The sequence below is a fragment of the Sardina pilchardus genome, chromosome 16 (assembly GCF_963854185.1).
Source record: "Sardina pilchardus chromosome 16, fSarPil1.1, whole genome shotgun sequence".
Taxonomy (NCBI): domain Eukaryota; kingdom Metazoa; phylum Chordata; class Actinopteri; order Clupeiformes; family Clupeidae; genus Sardina; species Sardina pilchardus.
In genome coordinates, this window is record NC_085009.1 from 7,024,344 (window position 1) to 7,045,717 (window position 21,374).

At 48.3% G+C, this 21,374-nt stretch overlaps 1 protein-coding gene across 8 annotated transcripts in view; it reads right to left on the bottom strand.

The window, feature by feature from the left end:
• Positions 1–21,374, bottom strand: part of LOC134059391 (probable E3 ubiquitin-protein ligase HECTD4) — a 71,760-nt gene that overhangs the window by 40,668 nt on the left and 9,718 nt on the right. For 3 of the 8 annotated variants that reach the window (XM_062515753.1, XM_062515757.1, XM_062515751.1), the window contains exons 4-26: positions 20,930–21,057; positions 19,105–19,213; positions 18,494–18,632; positions 17,176–17,346; positions 16,541–16,733; positions 16,043–16,204; positions 15,085–15,198; positions 14,534–14,674; positions 13,028–13,263; positions 12,571–12,713; positions 11,070–11,140; positions 10,869–10,974; positions 10,169–10,289; positions 9,264–9,392; positions 8,215–8,339; positions 7,516–7,669; positions 6,452–6,555; positions 4,772–4,976; positions 4,135–4,254; positions 3,811–3,915; positions 3,140–3,303; positions 2,186–2,431; positions 782–974 (exon numbers count right to left, since the gene is read on the bottom strand). In XM_062515753.1, coding sequence (XP_062371737.1) covers positions 782–974; positions 2,186–2,431; positions 3,140–3,303; positions 3,811–3,915; positions 4,135–4,254; positions 4,772–4,976; positions 6,452–6,555; positions 7,516–7,669; positions 8,215–8,339; positions 9,264–9,392; positions 10,169–10,289; positions 10,869–10,974; positions 11,070–11,140; positions 12,571–12,713; positions 13,028–13,263; positions 14,534–14,674; positions 15,085–15,198; positions 16,043–16,204; positions 16,541–16,733; positions 17,176–17,346; positions 18,494–18,632; positions 19,105–19,213; positions 20,930–21,057 — 3,379 coding nt within the window. The remainder of the gene's footprint in view (positions 1–781; positions 975–2,185; positions 2,432–3,139; positions 3,304–3,810; positions 3,916–4,134; positions 4,255–4,771; positions 4,977–6,451; positions 6,556–7,515; positions 7,670–8,214; positions 8,340–9,263; positions 9,393–10,168; positions 10,290–10,868; positions 10,975–11,069; positions 11,141–12,570; positions 12,714–13,027; positions 13,264–14,533; positions 14,675–15,084; positions 15,199–16,042; positions 16,205–16,540; positions 16,734–17,175; positions 17,347–18,493; positions 18,633–19,104; positions 19,214–20,929; positions 21,058–21,374) is intronic. The other 5 variants (XM_062515758.1, XM_062515755.1, XM_062515759.1 and 2 more) reach the window with 3 other exon arrangements.

The following is a 21,374-nucleotide window of genomic DNA, read 5'->3' on the forward strand; positions in this document are numbered from 1 at the left end:
TTTGAATCAAATTTGTGCAGTAGCCTACGCTATGATGCTAACCGAAATTAATTATAATGTCGCTAGTTGTCTTCTATGCGTCATTGCTTTCACGATTGTGAATGTGCATGTCGAGGGGCGGGTGTCGCGCACGAGAGAGGGAGAGGGAGAGAGAGCGGGCCAAGGGGTTATATAGTTTGGCAAAGTTGCACGCATAGTCTACAATTAAAACTTGTGAAGGAAACGTATGCTTTCACCCGAGCAGCGTCAGGTGCACCTAGAATTATTTTCAGGCACACTCTTAAACATTTTGGGCGCATATGCACTCTGGAGCCCTGGACCGGGCAACGTTAGCACCTCTCCGTAGTCTGTCAAACACATGACACTCTTGGAGCTTAATCCCATGCTTCACGGACAAATGTTTTAACATATTGCTGGTATTACTACCCTTACACGATTTGACTTGTAGTATGAGTCGTCGCAGAGGGCGTGTAGTAACACAAAATTTCAGGAAAACCGGAAAAAGTCTGACGTCATGCAGGCTGAGGGAATCGTTAAAGGAATCGATAACAAAAAAGACGTACGATGTCGATGGAATTGATAAATTAAACCCGGTTCCAAGACGGAACCGGTTATCGATGCCCAACCCTACACACAAGCACGAAAAAGCTTGCGCACACACACACACACACATACATGCATAAATACGCAGAAAGCCATACCTTACAGTAGACACAGTCACAGACACAAACACAGATACAAACACACACACACACACAAACTCACACACACACTGACCCACCTGCAGCTGGCGCTCCATGGCGTTGATCTTCTTGAAGGTCTCGGCCATGATCTTGCAGAGCAGGTCGTGCTCCTCGGGGTGCTCCTCGCGGTACTGGAAGTTGACCAGCGACTGCAGCGCGTCCACCAGCATCAGGTGCTTGATGACGCACGACACGATCACCTCCTCCATCACGTCCGGGCGGATCACCTCCCTGAGGGACGGACAGACAGACAGACAAACAGACAGACAGACAGACAGACAGCAGGACCGTGAGAGGAGGACACATGAGAGAAGAGACCACACGTAGCGATCACATTTCCGTTCCCATTTAGCCATTCAGGTGCTGTTATCCAGGTCATGTAATGTGCCCATGTAAATGTGGCCATATACCTTTAAGAGCATTCTGCTACATTCCTACGTACGTACGCTACGCTACGCATCCCATAACGTAAGATTGACGTAGATGCAACGAGTTTTACCACTTGCATTTATGTTACCTTGCATGTTTGCTGAACTATATAAAGTACTGATTGAAGTCTAAAGTCGGGGGGACATCTGAATTCTTTACAATCCACGGCTATGTAGAAGTGAAGGACAAAGCAATATAGACCAAGAAGAGTAAACGGTTGTGAGGAAAACATCGCAGTTTCTTGGCACATCGATGCTAGATGTCGAGAGGTAGATTTTCTATAAAGGCAGAACAAGCACAGCGAGAAAAGGCGTGTAAGTGGAGTGAAAGGCTATTTCACAGGCACCACCACCACCATTCATCTGGGAAGTTATGTAAGGAAATTAGGCTTAATAAAAAATCGTGCTGGAGCCTAAAACTCATTTAAGTTCACGGAGAGGCGGATATTGGTGTACATGCTGAATAGGATTCTGCTCCCCACCAGACTAATCACCAGAGCAGCTCTGATAAGACTTCACAATCCTCCTCGCTTCGTGCTCCGCTCTGTCTGGCTAGACTCATTCCTTTTTCTCATCCCTTCTTTCTCTCTCCTTCCTTCTAATTCCTTCTTTTCCCCTTTTTTCCTGGATTATTGCCCTCTTACTTGATTCTCAGGTTGCTTGATTACAGCAAATATCACTGCGATTATTTTGGTCAATATCGCATAATTATTTGACTCACTGAATTTGGATGTATCCTGCATTTATTGAGCTTAAAAAAAAAAACGCACTTCAACGGACCAAAATATTTGCATTGTTTCCAAGTTGTGTTGGTTTGGTAATCTTTGGAAGCTAATAAAAATAAAATGTGAAATAAAAAAAGTGATAAACTGCACAGCCGTACGTGATGCTGGGTCATGTATCCGGACGTATCCTGCATTGATTGAACACTTAATCGCAAAACATGTACACGGTTTCCAGTTGTGCTGTTTTTGTAATCTCTGAAATGAAAATGTGATCACATCACTGCCGTACTTGATGCTGGGTCTGAACTGGGGCCGGGCGCGTCCCGAGAGCTCGCGCAGGCGTCCCATGATGCCCGGCGGCAGGCGGATGCGCGGCAGGTCGCAGTAGGCGGCGGGCAGCAGGCCGGGCGGCGGCACCAGCACGTCCGAGGGGTAGGTGAACTCGCGGTCCTCGTCGATGGTGAGGGGCAGCGGGGAGGGGCTGGGGGTCAGCGCCGGCGAGATGGCGCCGTTGGCCTCCACCTGCCACTGACAGCTGAGAGAGGGATGGAGAGAGATGGAGGAGGAGGGAGAGATTGGAGGAGATGACATGGAGAGATTGGAGGGAGAGATGGAGGGACCAGTCAGAGAGATAGAGGGAAAGAAAGAAAAAGAAAGACACAGGTAGGGAGGGAGAGAGAGAAAGAAAGAGAGGGGAAGAGATGGAGGGACCAGTCAGAGAGAAAGAGAGGGGAAAGAAAGACAAAAAGAAAGACAGAGGGAGGGAGGGAAGGAGAGAGGACGGTGTGTGTGAATGAGGGGGTTTGGTGGTTGGTGAGGACAGGGATTAAGAGAGACAAAAGGACAGAGAGGATGATTCATTACTCAAACCTGACTGTGTAATCTGCCTGGGAAAATGCTCTCCTTCACAATGAACCATTTCTTTATTACGGTAGTCCTCTGCTCAGTAGGATCTTATTTTATCTTTCACAGACTGAGAGAGCAGCTCCCTATTTTATAGAGCTCTTCTGGCACCACCAGTGCTTGGAGTCGACCATTTTGAATGCAGAATTTGTCACAGAATTAAGTACATTTGATTCCCTTCATTAACTTTTATTTCCTTTTGCATGCATTTCTCCACAGCAACTTGCAGTAGAGATACTACTGTTCTGGTCTGTGTAAATGCCCGTATACGTTTATACTGTACGTGTGTGTGTGTGTGTGTGTGTGTGTGTGTGTGTGTGTGTGTGTGTGCTCAGCTGACCGCTGCAGTAGCTTGGAGCAGAGCAGGTCGTGGCAGGCCTCCTCCTCGGGCGTGACCTCGGGGCCGTTGTAGAGGATGCGCAGCATGGAGCAGGCCAGCACCGACAGCCCCAGGGCCAGGTCGGCCAGGAACGGCAGCCCGCCGGACACGTCCTCCGACGACTCCTGCACCACAGAGTGGAGGGACACGGACAGGACACAGACAAGTCAAGTTTATTTATATAGCGCATATCGTACACAGAGGTCATTCAATGGGCTTTACATAAACAAAAACAAAACAGTGAGAACAATTTTGGTGCAGGTTTTATTAGTGTTTATAGGTGTTGGACTAAGAAAGAAAAGATGATTCAACATAATCCTGGTATGAATGAATTAAATCCCTTATATGGTTATGGTTATGGTCCCTGAATTTAGCAGATGCTTTTGTAATGGGGGATTGTGAAAAACATTGGAAACAATGCAGAGCACTGTTGCAGCGTAAGCATTTGTTTATTTTGGATCAGCTGGAGCAACACAACTACTGCATACTTAAATGTTGTTAAGTTTTCGCTGATAACTAAGTAGTCGCAGGTATGTATTCACAAAATGGCCTGATTGAATTGAATGTGCAATATATCACAGCACCGATTGAATGCATGGTGCAGGTGAGTTGTGTGTTGCGTGCACACGTACCTGAGCTCGGACAGTGCATGAGAAGCCCCACATGGCTTTGTCAGGTGTGTTGTGCTCACGGCCGCTACGCATCTCAAAGGAGAACGTCACCGTGTCCCCCTCCACCTAGACGACACATCGGACACACACACACACACACACACAAGAGGCGCCGTTGAGGAATCTGTGTGGCTATAAAAGGGTGTGTGCATACATGTAACTGTGATTAAATGTGATTAGTGTTACTTGTTGAGGGACAGTGTAGATGCATGTGTGTGAAGACAGCAGCTGATGTGAAAACAGCTAAAAAGTGTGTGTGTGTGTGTGTGTGTGTGTTCTCCTCACCTTGACCAGGTCTTTTGGCCAGCCTGTGCCCAGTACGCTCCTGCTGCCGTAGCCTAGTGTATTGCCCCCGTACTCCGTGACCTTGCGGCTATTTGTGTTGGGTCCAGCGTAGATGACCAGCTGAAACCAGCACACACCAGAGGACATTAAACTAAAAACCACGTTACATGTTCACATTCACAACTCATCACTTATTATTAAAGTCAAGCTGAAATTGCAATTAATAATGTCATTACTGTAAATATCATTACTGTCAACATAGACCGATAGACCGGTACCTAGATAGATAGATCCCCAAAGGGTAATTCAAGGACAGAATTCAACATACAATAATGAAATATTTACTATTCTATGGGCCTCTCTCATCTGTCTTTTTATCTATCCTCCCTTCCTTCCTCGGTCCTCGTTCCCACTGATCTAGATAAAGAATGATGGGGCGCCAACAATGGGATAGTCTATCCAGTGTTCGAGTCTTTATAGATCAGTGGGAACGAGCCTGGAGCGAGCATCGAGCATCGAGGTTGAGAAGGGGCCAACGTCGGGGTCTGTGTGTGTAGTCTTTAAAAGTGTCCACTTGTCCGGTACCTGGCCACCTGTACAGAGACACAGCCTACCGCTGACTGAAGGATTGACCCACCTTGTCGTAGTCGTACTGCGAGGAGCAGCGCGGGTCGAAGCGCAGGTAGAGGCAGCGGGCCCCCGGGATGTGCACCGTCTCCTTGAACTTGTAGTTGTCCCGCACCGGGTGCACCGTCTCCACCGTCTTGCCCGCGGCCCACGGGGCGGGGATCTTCAGGCCCGTCAGGAAGCCCGGCTCCTCGCGCTCCTCCAGGATCCGCAGGCTACGGGAGAGGGAGCGGGCGGTGAGCGGCGGAGTGAACCAACACACACACACACACACACACATACACACACACACGTCTATACGCACACACCCATCGACCCACCCACCCACACACACACACACACACAAAACACATGTCTACACGCACCCAACCACCCACACCCACATACACACACACACACACACACACACACACACACAAAACACGCACCCACCCACCCACCCATATACACACACACACACGTCTATATGCACCCACCCATCGACCCACCCACACAAACACACACACACACACACACACACACACACACACACACACACACACACACACACACACACACACAAAACACATGTCTACACGCACCCACCTACCCACCCCCACACACACACGTCTGTACGCACCCACACACACTTGCATTATAATCCAATATATCTCTTCTTTTAAAAATCTCTCCTGACATAATTACCAGGAGAAACTTCTTCAAGATTGTCTGCACATACCTCTATCTAAACATAACAAATACAATGGGGTAGCAAAGGAGTTATTTTGGAGGTTCATGATTCTGTTTTGTTTTGCACATTTTTCCATCCCAATTGCATAACACGATCCACCCTATCCGCCCGGGACTTCACATCTTTTAGCTGCCTGTGCCACTGAACACAATTAGGCGAACATCCCCCACACAGAACAGAACCCAGATTCAACAGAGATAAACTGAAGCCAAATGAGGCCAGCCAGCAGCAGAATCTGACAGCAGACCAGACAGAGGTGATCAAGGGCTGTCTGGCTCTGGCTCTCTCCCCCCCCCTCCCTCTTCTCTCTCTCTCTCTTTTTCACTCTGTCTCTCTGTCTCTTTTGCTCTGTCTCTCTCTCTCTTTTCTCTCTGTCTCTCTTTTCTCTCTAAGTCTTACTTGCTGTCTCTCTCTCGATCTCTCTCTTTGTCTGTCTTAAGTCCTCTCTCTCTATCTCTCTCTCATATCGCTCTTCCTGGGACTGCAGTCTGTTTTACACGTGTACAGCAGTGCAAACAGTTCACAAGACAGCGATAGCATCTACATGCTGCAGATTGTACAAGTGACATGGGAACGGGGTTGAAAGGAAGGCTGAGCCACACATAAGTAATTGTAAGCGGTAAATTGGAGGACAACACGATGATAATGCAATTATCAGGCCGGTGGTAAAAGGATTATCCCAGTGAAAGGAGTACATTAACTCCTTATGGACTTCTGTCAGAATCATTCAAACCACGTGTCGCAGTATTCAACAGTTCAATCGAATTGGCCAAGCAGGGATAGTTCTAGACATTAGTGAAAGAAGGATATGTCTGACTCAAACTAAAGAGGAGTTACACAGCTTCTGTGTTGTTCAGGTTGGTTTCTGTGTCGGTGAACCCTACGACGTGTTATATATTTTAGTACTGGTAAACACTATTGCAGAAAGGTGTGGTCTGAAAATAACAGGTGCATTCCTACTTGTCATCAGTAGGGGGCAGTTTAGCCCCTTGGCGGAGAGAGCCGCTCTCCAAAGGACTTCCTTCCACGAAGAGAGGTGACTGGGTCTTTAGCAGCAAGGCAGTCTGGGAGGGGGGGGACACAAGAAACGTTTAATCAACAAGTCTTAACTAGGCTCACATAACATTTCTCTTCAACTAATTACAAGACAATTCTTGTACAAGCACGTCTCGGGTTATTATGTTCTTTGTGGTTGGCCTACATGGTCTCAGCAGTCCTCCCAAATGTGTGTTCATTAATTTCCCTTCTTAAAATGGAAAGCCATTCAGCAAAAATCGGGCCGAAAAGAAACCGAAATCTCAGAGGGACTAAAGCAATTTCAGCAGCGATCTGGGGATTGGCATGATTGCCAGGAGGGTGCCACTTGACTCTGTGTGGCTTTGTGGAGAGAGGCGTCATTACAGCCCAGAACAATAATCTGCGCCATTACAACCGACACACGACACCAATTACATGCCAGTGCACAGTTACGCAAACACAAGTAGCTCGTGCTCTCCTTCATGGCCAACACTGGAGGCCTTCAGTAGAGCTGTGACTTAATTAAAGGACAAAATGGATAGCTTGCCAAGCGACCCAACGACTGCATTTAGACGACACACACACCAGCGATACCACTAGAAAACAAACTCTTTAATCTAGTACTAGTCTTAATCCTTGTATGGGAAATTGGCCCTTAGTAGAGCACACAGAACTAATAGCACTCTCTGGCCCTTAGTAGAGCACACAGAGCCAACGGCACTCTCTGGCCCTTAGTAGAACACACAGAGCCAATGGCACTCTCTGGCCCTTAGTAGAGCACACAGAACTAATAGCACTCTCTGGCCCTTAGTAGAGCACACAGAGCCAACGGCACTCTCTGGCCCTTAGTAGAACACCTAGAACTAATGGCACTGTCCGGCCCTTAGTAGAACAGACAGAACCAATGGCACTCTCCGGCCCTAAGGTACAGTGGGTGAGGTGAGCTGATGGCGTGTGGTCAGGTGAGGTGCGGTCAGGTGTGGTGTGGCGTGGCGTGGCGGACTCACCTGGCTGGTGTAGAGGACCAGTTGGACCAGCTGGGGCATGAGGGCATCGGCCAGCGTGAGTGTCTGCAGGTTGGGGTGCATGAGCGAGGTGAGCAGCACCGGCAGCAGGTGGCCCAGCATAGTGGCCTTGGTCACCTGCTCCAGACCCTTCAGCCTACACACACATACACACGCACACACACACACACACACACACACACACACACACACACACACACACACACACACACACACACACACACACACACACACACACACACACACACACACACACACACACACACACACACACACACACACGGAGGGAGGGAGGGAGGGGGTGAAAATGTGATTGATCACAATGAAATTAAACATAGAACCATAGAATACTCATAGATGTACAGTAGAACCTACAATAACTGCTGGCAGGCATATGCAGTAATTTCCTGTGTATTAGCCACATTGTGTATAAGCCGCAGGACAGTGTTTTATGCAAGTTAAAAGAAACCAAACCATATTAATACCGCATGAATTGCCCTCATCTATTAACCTCATAAATGAAGACATTTTGCAAAATCAATGTATAAGCCAAAGATCAAACATGGAGTAAGTCTAATGTTCTAATGGGGAGAAGCCTAGATGTGCTCGGAAAAAGATCGCAGCCATTCGCATAGTGGGCTCAGTCCACGGCTGGGGATCCTGGCGGCCGTCCATCCATACCTGCTCTCGCGGTCACTGATGTCGCTGTTGATGAGGGCGGTGGTGACCTGTTGGAGGGTCTCCAGCACCTCGTCACAGCCCACCAGGATCTTGGTGGCCAGGGACAGGATGCTGGTCTGCAGCTCCTAGAGAGATGACACACACACACACACACAGAGGCTTCGGTAGCAAGGACACCTTCTCTCTCAAGGACCGGGGCGTATGCGTATGCCCAAAGCAGGAGAAGCGATGAGCGGAAGCAGAGGCGAATGGGGCAAAGAGCACTCGACAGCTTTCAGTGGCCACCGATTCAACATGAGAATCAGCTATGCCATAGCAACACAGTGGCAATGTCGCTGTAAGAACTAGCACTTGTCCAGACCTCATTACACAGTAAAGGTCAATTTAATCCAAACAAACTCGGCTCAACGATGCTTTAAAGAAATGCTTGGGTGCGCAGTAGCGGAAGGAAAATATTGTCAAAGCGCGAGTGTATCATTTCTCTGTAATGGCGAGTCATGGTCTGGTTCTCAATGATGAAACGCACAGTCAGACGGAGTTACATTTCTTATCGGGCTGATTTAGGAGTCCTAGGAATGCTTTTCTGCTTGAAATATTCACTGAGGTAATGTCTCTTTTCAGCGCCCTGTGTACGGTCATCCATTTCTGGGCTGCTTCAATGTCTGAGGCTTTCATACTTCATCGCAAAAACCTTTTCACACAAATTAAAGATCAATCTTCGAATGCTAACATTACAGCATCCAGGAAGTCTAGGTCATTTTATACCGAAACGTACCCTATTGATAAGCTAGGATGGCACAGCAAATGACCAAAGCTGATACACACAGACTACGAAGCTCAAACCTACTTAGAAGACTCCGGTGAAAACAACTCACAAGACAGCACAAGCCATGCCCACAAACAACAACCGCAGCCATCGTGGTCGAGGCGTTCTGCACGGCTCCATGGACAGGTGCGCAGCCACACGACGCGAGCGCATAGGTGCCGAGGACACACACACACAGAGACACAGGACGGACAAGTAGGGGGATTGGAAAGGGGATGTTTACCTGTACCTTCATTGTTTCCCCTTGGAGGGAGCTGTCGCTGTCGTCAGCGTCGTCTGGCCGGAGCAGGATGGTGTTGCTGAGTAAGTGGTTCTGGACCGCCATGAGGTAGCGCAAGCTTGGGGAAGCCACCTGCAGGCCCACAGCAGAGGGACTGATTAGGGCACAGGATACTCCATGGAGACGTGTGAATAAATTATATTATATATATTAGGAATGATATATTCATAATATATGATGTACATGAGCCATAACTGTCATTATGTTTTTTTAAGCAGAATGCTGTATTTTGAAAAGTATGCACATAAGATGCTTTCAGACGTCCTCCACAGCATAATGCAGTCAAACTGAGGTCCAACCCTTCGAATGATTCAGACATGACGCTAACATGCGGACATTACGCGGTCGTATGTGTGAACGACACCACAATGACGCACATGGACAGAATCTCTGCATAGTTGGACACACACTTGAGTCTCTGCATGTGCTTTGCTTCGTTCAGACACAAGCCAATTCACATAATGTCCGTCGGAAAATACCAGGAGGGGAGTAGTGTAAAGTTTGGAATTCATAATAGTTATGTTGTCCAGATATAATGTACGGCTCGACTGCTTTACACGTAGGTCTGAAAGCAGCTATGGTGATGATTTACAGAAGGCAGTTCTCTACGTCAGCTTATTCACCCACTTTTACTTGAACATGCAGAACATTTTACTGCAGGACCAACACAAGATGGTCGAATTCAAGCGTCTGAGCTAATTCACAGATCAAACAGATGGCTTCATAAAGCTTGGCGCCGCTCGGGTGGTCTAATCGAACACCACAGAGAGCAAAATGGCTTTTAACCAACGGGGACCGAAGCGGCCCATTAAGCAGCCGACGACAACAACAACAGCGGCGAGACGCACTGGCACAGTGGACAGAAGCTTCTGGAAGTCGTCCCGGGCCACGGTTTGGCATTTGGTGATGAGAAGGCAGGACTCGCGCACCACTGTCTTCAGGATGTAGTGCAGCAGTTCGTCGCTCAGCCTGCAGGGGGAGCAGAGGGAAGTGAGCGTGAGAGAGATAGGGGGGGAGGCTGACAGCTCTTCTGTTGAGAGGTGATTCAGTGCATTGAAAATCAGCCTGGAACCAAGAAGAGCACAAATTGCTCTGGTAATGTGCCATACAGAATTGGCCAAGAATTGGATCTCCATGGCAGCAAGAATCAATTAGACGTTAAATGTTTCTTGATAATTTATGAGACATAACTAAAAGCTGCTTGCAATTCGCAAATAATAAAAGGCCACTCCAAAGGCCAGCCCATCTCTGAATAGTTTACTATATTTATTTGTTTACTAAAGACACTGAAGCATATGAGTGGGGAATACTGTAGGATGAGCAGAACAGTTCTGGATTTCTCTCACAGAGGGGCTTTTCCAGGGTCACTGACATTTCAGAATGAAAATTCCCTGATAATTTCTTTAATTGACATTATTAACAGCAAGTTAATTCCATTAAGATCGACATTTTGTGCATAGATAGACAGGTTAATGGCAGGGGGCACCAAAGGGACTGGCTGATACAATCTAATACTTTTCCCACAGGCCAGAGAGGTGTGCTAGTTACCTGTAGTGGTCGTCGTCCTCGCTGCCGAAGCGGTTCTTCTGCAGCTGGTCAGACAGGTTGGTGAGGATGACGTCCCGTAACTGGGACAGGCCACTGTTCCTCTCGCCTGCACACAGTAACACACCACACATCCGTCACAGTGATTTACGCCGGTCATTCACACCGCTGAGGTCTCTGTGTGAACATGTCTGGAATTTTTACCTTCTGTCAGGACCAGCTTCAACAAGTTGTTCAGGTCCGTCTCCCCCGGATACAAGATATTCAGTCCAGAGCTAGATATGAGGACAGGAGGTTCACTTAGAAGTTAGTGTTGTAGATCTAGCAACTTTTAACATTATATTGTTATTCAATTATAATTATATTGTTATTAAATATTAACGTTTTTCTGAGCATATTCCTTTCATACTGGATGATCCTTCCTGTGAAGGACTGCACCAGACTGGCAGTCAGATAGGAGGCAATACACAAGGCGAGCAAACTAGTTCAATTCCTGCTCAAAATCATTTCACTTTGTCTATAATAATAGAAAACTGTGCGCATGACCTTCCTGTTATAAACACAGTGACTATGAGCTATCGTTAAGGTAAGCCTCCGTCATGTTCAGCTAAATATTACAAAGTGCTCATTTCTGCTTGAGTGTGCACTGCATCATATCAATAAATGAGCAAATATTGACATCAAGCTCACATTCGCCCCTCTTGACTAATAAGCATCACAGCTAACTGTTGCAAACAAGACCAACAAGGTAATAGCAGACCTTTGCTCTAATGGACACACACACACACTTATTGCAACAATATTTCTATAAAACTCCCACCGAAATAAACACTACTATCGAATTGAATTCATTACACTGTTCTCAAGCTCAGAACCACCACTTCCCTCTGTGACTAACACCGGCCAATGGTCATCCATCCCTGAGGTAAATTCAGGACACAGACGCGACTAAGATATGAGCACTCGATAAACATTTTTCTCCATCGAGCTGTGTACCCAGCACTGCTTGGTCTACTCTCTCTGTGATGCGCCACAAAACCGAGAGACTGCGGGTCACCCATCGAGCTCACGGCACTTTTCTCTCCCAAACGGTTCAATGTGTTCTCAGCAGGGGGGGCGAACGGAGCGGACGCGGATGAGACGATATGATGGCTACTGAGCTCCAGCGTGACACGCGGTCAGGCCACGGCAGCGGCGCTGCTTTCTGTCTGACAACACAGCCTCACAGACAGCAGCTGAGGCCTCTCGCGAACACTGGCTCTCAAGGCTGAAGCTGTCAGCACGAGCACACTCACTCAGTTCTCTTTCGTTCTTGGAAAAGTACCTCAGCTGTCCGAATAGTCGCTAGACCATCTCCATTCAGATTCACCCAAAGATTCCACTTAGTCTTGTACTAACAACTTATCACTGTGTCCATCACACAGTTTCTACTTTAGTGAGATATGGTCATATTAATAAGGCTAATAACACATTTGATTCATAAGTGCCTTTCCAGTCACCCAAGGACACTGTACGTACTGTAATGTGTAACGTCCACGAACCTTTCAATTGTACAGACAGAAAATACAAACCGAGGGGACATTGTACAATTAGAGATTTAAGATGCTACACACTACTGTACATGCAAACAGAGGCACAGAAATACCTAACGACTCCCTCTAGCATGAACCATGGCGGAAGTTTCTGGAAAGACAGGTGAGCTTACCTGATGGCCAGGCAGACTTCCCTCTGGATCTCCGCTCCAATCTGACCCACCGGAGCCATCAGCAGCTGCCACAGGAGCAGCCCGGCACGCCGCACACTCTCCCGGTTCTGCTCTGACTGCGGGTTAAAGAACCGGAACACCACCTAGAACGGTAAATATGAGAGAGTTGGTTAATGGAGAACTGAAGACGACAGAACAGTTAGTGGAAGTAAACATTAGTGGAGAACTCGGCTCCATAAGCATACACACATTGTCTGAGTGATTAAACTCAACTGCTTTTTGTCTAATGCACTTCTAGCACACTTTCCCTTTTGCATATTATTTTTCTCTGCTCATTTTCAAAGCACTTTGAACAGAAATCTAGGTGAATTGTACCACGTGAACAAAACCTGGCCTGCTTGGCGGTCCAACACACCGCACCTGTGGCAGCGGTGGCGGCGCCACTTCCCCCCCTCACCTGAAAGACGACCAGGATGCAGCGGATGATGCAGGTGTCGCCGTTGACCATGGCCTTCTCCATGATGTCGCAGATGCTGCTGAAGTGGCGCGCCTCCATGGGGTGCTGCTTGCCCAGGAGGGGCCCCATGGGCACGGCCTGCCCGCTGGCCGCCAGCAGGTTGAGCTGGTGGATGCACATGGCGCCCACGTGGTGCAGCAGCTGGCTGATCACATCGCCCGTCCCCACCATCTCGTCTGGAGCAGGAGGAGGAGGAAGAGGAAGAGGAGGAGGAGGAGGAAGAGGAGAGAGAGGCCAGTTAAAGGGATGGGCTGGAGCTGGAGGTAATGTTTTTAATGAAATGGACAATCAAAATCAAACCCTTCCTCTTCCGTGTCTCTGAAGTAAACGCGTGCGGGAGCGGGAGGTGGTAGTGTAGTGGCTAAGGAGCTCGGCTAGCGTGCAGTAGCCACAAAAGTCAAGGATTCAATTCCCGACTCCAGGGAGAATGGCCGCTGCTATTGGTATGTGGAAGTCGCTTTGGGTAAAGATGTCAGGTAAATGCATATATAGAGTAATGTGTCGATGTGTGATGATGTGGTAGGATAGGGATCCATCATGTCAGAGTCATTGTCTGACCTCTGTTTTTGATCGAGGAGGACCAATTTGTTGAATTAGAAAACAAGCATTGTATTGCATCGTAATGTATAACTGGACTGCACTTGTAGAAGTGCAAACCAATTCAAGCCAGCAACAACAAGCAATGCAGCTATTACACTGGTCCACCACTAGTGAAGACAGTCATTATGTAATTAGTGCCAGATGCAGTCTAGCCCTGTAATTGGCTCTTCCTGCTCCGCAAGGGGCTGATTCTTGTGTACAGCATAGCTGCTTAAAACAACAGACTGGCTTTGGGAAGACGGTCTGTTTGTTTACGACAGTCTGTTGTGTAAACAAGCGTTTTACACACAACTTGTGATGTTATAAAAACAGGTAAACCAGATGGGGCCTGCCAAAGGTGGCACAGCCCTCTAGGACGCGATATACTTAACGACCGCAGTGATGGCCATTATCTGTGCAATGGGTGTGTGGTACACTTTCATCTTTATGGGACACATGCAGTGCGTTTTCCACATTAAAGCTTAACGTAGTGTACACTTAACAACGGCTTAAGAATGCAAGGGCTTCTGAGAACAGCCACAAAGAGACGGATGTAGAGAGAGAGGTAGGTAGAAAGAGAGAGATAGAGAGAGATAGAGGGAGAGAGAGAGAGGGAGGGAAAGAGAAAGCGAGAAAGAGAGAGAGGTAGAAAGAGAGAGAGAGAGAGAAAGAGAGAGAGGGAAAGGAAGCGAGAGAGAGAGAGAAAGAGGTAGAAAGAGGGAGGGAAAAGAGAAAGTGAGAAAGAGAGAGGTAGAAAGAGAGAGATAGAGGGAGAGAAAGAAAGGGAGGGAAAGAGAAATCGAGAAAGAGAGAGAGAGAGAGAGAGAGAGAAAACGGGTGAAGGGCATGGAAAAAGGCATGTCTTACCCCTGGGCTCTCGGATGAGGTGGCTAACGCCCAGACGTTGGCACACGTGATGGAAGGCCTGGTTGCCAGGGTTACACCACTGGTCCATGTAGTCGCTGGAGCAGGTCCAGATCAAGTTGTTTAGGGCGTCATAGCAGGCCCCTGAAAACAGCAGCGCACGAGAAGCACTCAGAACTCCAGCTCCAGAGAGCCCTACTGTACCATCCGCTGCCTACGCCCCTCTCAAACAAGGCCTCTGCAATACGCCTCAGACAAAGGTGATGAAGTGGAACACATTTGCAATTAGCGAAGCACGCTTTCATTACTAATAACAGCTGAGGTGGGGGGAGCTAATTACGACCGAGACATTTAGAATTCCCGTTCAACATGGGGCTGGTCAGGAGGAAATGACATATTATCATACACGTTATGCACAATCAGTTCGCACGACACACACGCACGCAGCGTGCGTCTCGTTCCTCGTCTTTTTCTCAACTCCTGCCGTGTCTGGAGACCAGAGTCGTTTTCTAGACACTTCCGCCGCTGCCACCTGGTTAAAGACGTGCCCTTACCCAGTCCTCCAACCTGGGCTCCGCGGCCCAAGGAGCTGCCCGGGGCGTCGATGAGGTCCACGCGGCTGAGGAACTGACCGTCAGCCAGATTGAACACCAGACTGGACGCCAGGACTGGAGAGACAGAGGCAGACAGAGACGAAGGTTAAGGATGAGCGGGACGACGAGCAGAAATGTGAACAGTCCACACAAATGTGTGGAGAAGCAGAGACGCTGTTCCAAAGCTTTGTGGTCTGTGCAGATTACACCATTGTTTTGTCTACCATGATGGTCTTTGTTGAGGGGGAGGGAAACTAGAGAGGAGGGGGGGTATGGTGAGTGTCATGTTATACAGTATGTTATATGTTATATGCTATATGTTATATGCTATATGTAGGAGACTGTGACGTTAACATCAGATCCTGCAGCCTTTTTGTGGATATTCTTTTTCTTATGTGAAAAAGAATATCCTTTATAGGACAATAAAGATTCTATCTATCTATCTTTTACGATCGATCATGTCAGACTAGGCCATCATAGAAGCATAAATTCTTGCCACATCTTGGTCTGGATATTGTCCAAATCAGGCCAACAAGATCATGCAGCCTGTTGCATGTCGTCACGAAAATGTTAACATGGTAATCATAGGAGATGCCCCAAAAAAGTACTACTAGACTTGCTGAAGAAGTGGAACGTCGCAGACAATAAACACAGGTTGCTAAATACGTCACATTACAAGACAACATTACGTGTTCTTCCTCCGGCGTCGTTCCCGACCTTTCAGATTCGGGCATGAGTCATGCCACTGGAAACTTGTGGCAAAATCGGGCTAAAATCGTGTAATCTGCACAAGGCATTTGAGAGAGACCACACAGCCTTGCTGGTTTCTTTTACTCGACTGATATGAATGACCCAAAGCAACACAATAGAGGCGTTACAGAAGAGCGCAGTGCGACTGCGGTGTTTCGGGATTACTTACTCTTGAGGGAGGACAGGCCGCTGGTGCCCCCGAAAAGGGAGCGGGTAGCTGAGCTGCCAGCTACGCCCGGCGGCGGTGCCACCATCACCAGGTAGGTGCCGCAAACGTACATGGGCGTCTTCCTCAGGGTCTTCAGCGGCAGCCCACAGCTGGTGTTCACTACTGGACGAGAGATGGAAGTGGACAGAGAGACAGAGAGAGAGAGAGAGGAGCAGAGAGATAAGAGAGAAGAAGAAAGAAGAGAGAAAAGTTTAGAATAGAAAAATAGGTGCAATCACAAACAAACGCCACCACCAATCAAAACTCACTCTCCGTTGTCCTAAAGAGATGCAGACCCTACCCTACACTCTCCGTTGTTCTGAAGGTATGCGAACCCCCATCCCCAAATGCAGTCTACCTCATCATATGACCACCATCATCACTACCATCATTGTGTCAGACATTTTGAAAGTGACCACCACCACTGTCCCCCGCGGCGGCGTGCTTGCGGCGGCTCACCTGACTGCTCCTCCTTGACGGGGTTGGTGATGGCCGAGCCGGTGAGGGCGGCGAGCGTGGCCGAGTGGGAGGCGCGGAAGCGCGACATGCGGCTCAGCAGCAGCTCGTTCAGACACTTGGACGACTCGCCCTCCTTGCGCGACAGGATGACGCGCTCCTGGAGCACGTCGGCCACGCACAGCCCCGACTGCGTCTGGGGGGAGAGCAGAGAACGGACCGAGTCAGAGACAGGGGACGCCTGACTCAAAGCACACATCAGACATCAGACTAGGAAACACAGACTAGGCACCACTGGTGCAATCCACATCAAAGGCACATTACCTCAAGCTTATTTTTGGGACTAATAACATTCAACACTCCATTCAACACTTTCCTGACACACAAAATCTATATCTGTGCAATTAATCAATCAGTCAATCAATCAATCAATCAATCAATCAATCAACAGATGTACAGGGATGACAGATGTAAATGTGTGCTATATGGCTCAATCATATAATGCACATTGTCCCTGTAAAAATAAACTTATCAACAACCCAATCAATCAATCAATCAATCATCATAATGTATTTAGACTGGCATCATCTGCTGAGATGCTCATGTGAGGCTTGTCGCTCGTCTGCGGGTGGTCTTACTGAGAGCTGGAAGACGTCCATGAAGACGGAGTGGCCTTTCTGGGTCTTCTCGTTGAGGCTGACGGGGGACCAGACCCAGTAGAGGTAGCTGCCGTCCGAGCACAGGTGCAGCGAGGTCAGGCTGCTGCCCACGGGGAAGTGGTGGGCGGGCATGGCCACCATCTGCACCACCTGGGCGAGCGAGCGGGAACGAGAGAGAGAGAGAGAGAGAGAGAGAGAGAGGCAGGCGGGCACAGGAGATGCCAAGGGAGGATTAGCACAGATTAGCGGTCGTGACGATCTTGCATCCATCAACCAGTGTAATCAAGAAGATCCAGCGATATTTGAGCTCATATGAGGAGGACTAACTAGCAAAAACAACTTGACGCTGTACTCCCACTACTCCCACTGCTAAAACATCGATATTCATATGATTTATATGATTTATATATATATAAGATCTCTACGATAAGTGCTGATACATTTAAAAGAAAGTTTTTCTCATATTCATACTTTACCCAGGAAAATATATCTAATGGTCTATAACTTGAAGACAATTAAACTAACACTTGATAGTCAATTCTCAAGCCAATGAGGCAACCAAAGTGAATGCAACAAGTTACAAATACAGTATCAATTTAAAAATGCAAACTCTTTTTACTTCTGGCACACTGTGGCTAGGATATTGATGGGGGATGAGAATCTGGCAGTGTTAACATTAAAACCAGAATAAAACCATCAATAAAAGATTGAAGAAAACAAAACGTTTGCCTTTATCAATGAATGTGGCTAGCGCATAGCAACACGGTGTGAAGCGTGTTGTGAGGCCCCCCTTCACACTCTCCTCTGCGTGGCCTCGGTGTTGTGAAGTGAGGCCCAGCTGGCGTGTTCAGCGCTCCGGTGTGAAACAGAGCGCTGATGTTCACACTCGCAGCTGAAGAGGGTGAAACACCCAGCAGCACTCGTGAGTGTGTGAGAGTTATGCACCACCGGATGTGTGTGTGTTTGTGTGTATGCGCGTGTTTGGTCGTGCAGCTGGACGTGGACAGTGTAGGAGTTGATAACTTAAGTCAGTGTGTGTCTGACTGGTCAGTGAAATGGTCCACGCCGCGACAAGTGTATGCAGGGAATGGAAAGTCATTATTTACGTTTGAGTGGCGGGTACATTTGACTATTTACTTGTCAGTGGCTGGTAGATGTTAAGTTCATTTCCAGCCCTGGGTGGATGAGTGTTTGGCACAACGAGAGTAAAGGAGCTGCAGATAAGAGTTTGTGTGTGTGTGTGTGTGTGTGTATGGGTATGTGTGTGTGTGTGTGTGTGTGTGTGTGAGTGTATTACCTGCAGCGTGTAGGGGTCCAGGACCTGGCAGAGTTGGTGTGGTTTGGCATCAAAGGAGGCGGGGCGATGGAGCAGGCGCCCACTACAGTAGACCACCCAGCCAGCCTCCAGCTCCTCATTACGACAGTACACAAAGCCCCTGAGAGAGAAAAGGAGGGAGGGAGAGAGGGAGAGAGGGAGAGAGAGAGAGAGAGAGAGAGAGAGAGAGGGGGGAGGAGGAGGAAGAGGAGGAGAGAGAGAGATAAAAAAAGATATTTAGACGATGTCAGTGCACTTGTCTACTCTTGCACATAACATTACTGTTATGTGGGTCCACATGTACACATGTAAGGTGTGAGTATAGGAAGAGCATGTGTTATTGACATCCAGACAGTAACTTCATATGTGGATGTAGTGGGAGGCTCTGTACAGTATATGGATAGCAGAGGTAAACCTTACTCTGGACATGTGTGCGTGTGTGGCTACATATGTGACCAACATTACAAACACCCTGATGAAGAAGTACATAACGTTCACCAGGGCATATCTATGGTGAAATATGCGCAGGGCATTTTGTGTGTGTGTGTGTGTGTGTTTGCCTGTGTATATTTTTAGCTCAAGGTTCGCGTTACCTCAGTGTGCCGTGCAGGCCGGAGCCGAGCTTGCTGAGGCCTCTCCCAAAGGAGTTGGTGGTGTAGAGATAGAGCCCGTCAGTGGCCAAACAACGGCCCAGGTCTGTGTCTGCAGCAGGGGGAGACAGAGAGAAGGAGGGAGAAAGAGGGAGAGAGAGAGAGAGAGAGAGAGAGAGAGAGGGAGAGAGAGATATGAAACACACCTGAAAATAAAGAAACAGGTACGCACAGAGCAGTGGGTTGACGACAAGAACGAAAATGAAAGGGATGGAACCAATCACTTTATATATATCCATTGAGAGAGGGGGGTGGGGGAGAGAGAAAGAGAGAGAAGGATAAAGAAAGAAAGAAAGAAAGAAAGAAGAGAGAGAGAAATAAAGAAAGAAAGAAAGACTGAAAAGAGAGAAAGAACGTGAGTGAGAGAGGAGACGGAGCGTGACTCAGTGTCTTCAGCTGTGGTCTAGCGCTCTCCTCTCCTCCACCGCTGACACGACAAACAAACAAACTCTCACACTTCGCCAGCCAAAGTATCACTCTTCATTTCGGAGCAATCCTACCAGCAAACACCCGCGGATCCTACTGGAATACAACTAATTAAAAGTGTATCTGGTGGTGTGGGTTAGCACACAAATAAGCTATTGGCTGTGATTCGTAACAGGTGGTGTGTGTGTGTGTGTGTGTGTATGTGTGTGTGTGTGAGTGGGGGGGGGACTGCAGGCCCCTGATTCATTCGAGGCCGCTAGACTTCCCGAGGACCAGCAGAGGGCTCTGGCACTGCCGCCTCACTGCCCCCAAACCAGCCTCTCTCTCCAGCCTGCTTCCTCATCAGCCGCCCAGCTCCCTCTGCCTACTTACGGTGACTCAGTAAGAGAGAGCTAACACAGAGATGGAAAAGCAACCACTTGTTTCCGGCCATCAAATCCATGGTGCAGTTCTGTAAATACTCCACCGAGCTATTAACGTTAGAGCGTCAAGATCATATGTATACATGTACGAATGCACCTTGAGAATGTGAAACTACTGGACAGCGTCATCATGACGGAGTTTGTTCTTCTGCCGGCGGGATCGCATCCCTTATCAGCTCCGTCTGCTGAACCCACACATGGGAGGGGTGTCTGACATCAGAGCAGCTGATCTGGGAGCAGCTCGGCTGGCCTGCACCTGTAAGGGGCTTCTGGACTGGACGGTGGTGTGGGCAGGTCAGGTCACGTCCCAGATCAGCGACTTGTGAACCGAAGAGGAGGGGCGGCGGGGGGGGGGGGGGGGGGGGGGGCTGGGGGTTGGAGCTGTATTGGCTTACAGGAGTGCCCAAGGTCAGCTCATCGATCACTCGGTACCAGAACCCTGCTCAGCAGAATTCAGAAACATAGCAACTATCGGCTTCGCGAGGAGAGCGCGCCTCTTTAGAAGTCGAAATGAGCCCAAACCGCGCGGTGCCAGGGAGTCCCATGAAACAGTGAAATGAATAATATACGGATGGATATGAATTAATCATCGCATTGAAAGGAGGGAGGGGGGGCTGGCAATGAATTTAAAAAGGCCAATGGACCTCGTCCAGTATACTGACACCAGCATGCTGAAGACAAAGAGCTTAGTCATAGCTTTCCGCACATGCCCAATGGGAGAAGTATGTGCACAAACAAGCGCGCAGAGGATGCTATAGAGGCAGCCTATAAAATGACAATGCACTTCCACTCGCTCACAACACAGCTAAACGCACATCCACTGCATGTGTGAAGAGATAAACACATACGGACAATGAGACGGACAGACAGACATACTATTCACACTCTACCCTTCTCACCAAACATACACACAAACGCACCTTTGCTTTCAGCTGCGGCTGCATTGCTGTCTGGGGTAGGCAGCATGTCCTCGAAGCCCCAGGAGACACTGTGTTTACCCCCTAGTAAACATGATGGAGAGCCTGGCCCCCCCTCTAGAAGCAGCAGCCTGCGAGAAAGAAAGACATGAAAAGAGAGAGAGAGAGAGAGAGACAGAGAGAGAGGAAGAGAAAGAGAGAGAGTTTAATTACAGTGACAACTACACAGAGATATACGCGTGTCGTACAAAATCAACAGGAGTGCAAAACACAACGCAGGGACACTAACAACATTTTAAAGCGATCAACAACACAAGCCTAAGCCACTGAGGGCCTAAGCCACTACCGACTGCTGTTTGTGAACGTGATGGTATTAACAATACAACAGTCTAAAACATATCATAAAAAAAAGAAAAGAAACTGAGTGATAAGAAGCTGCTCATGTGTC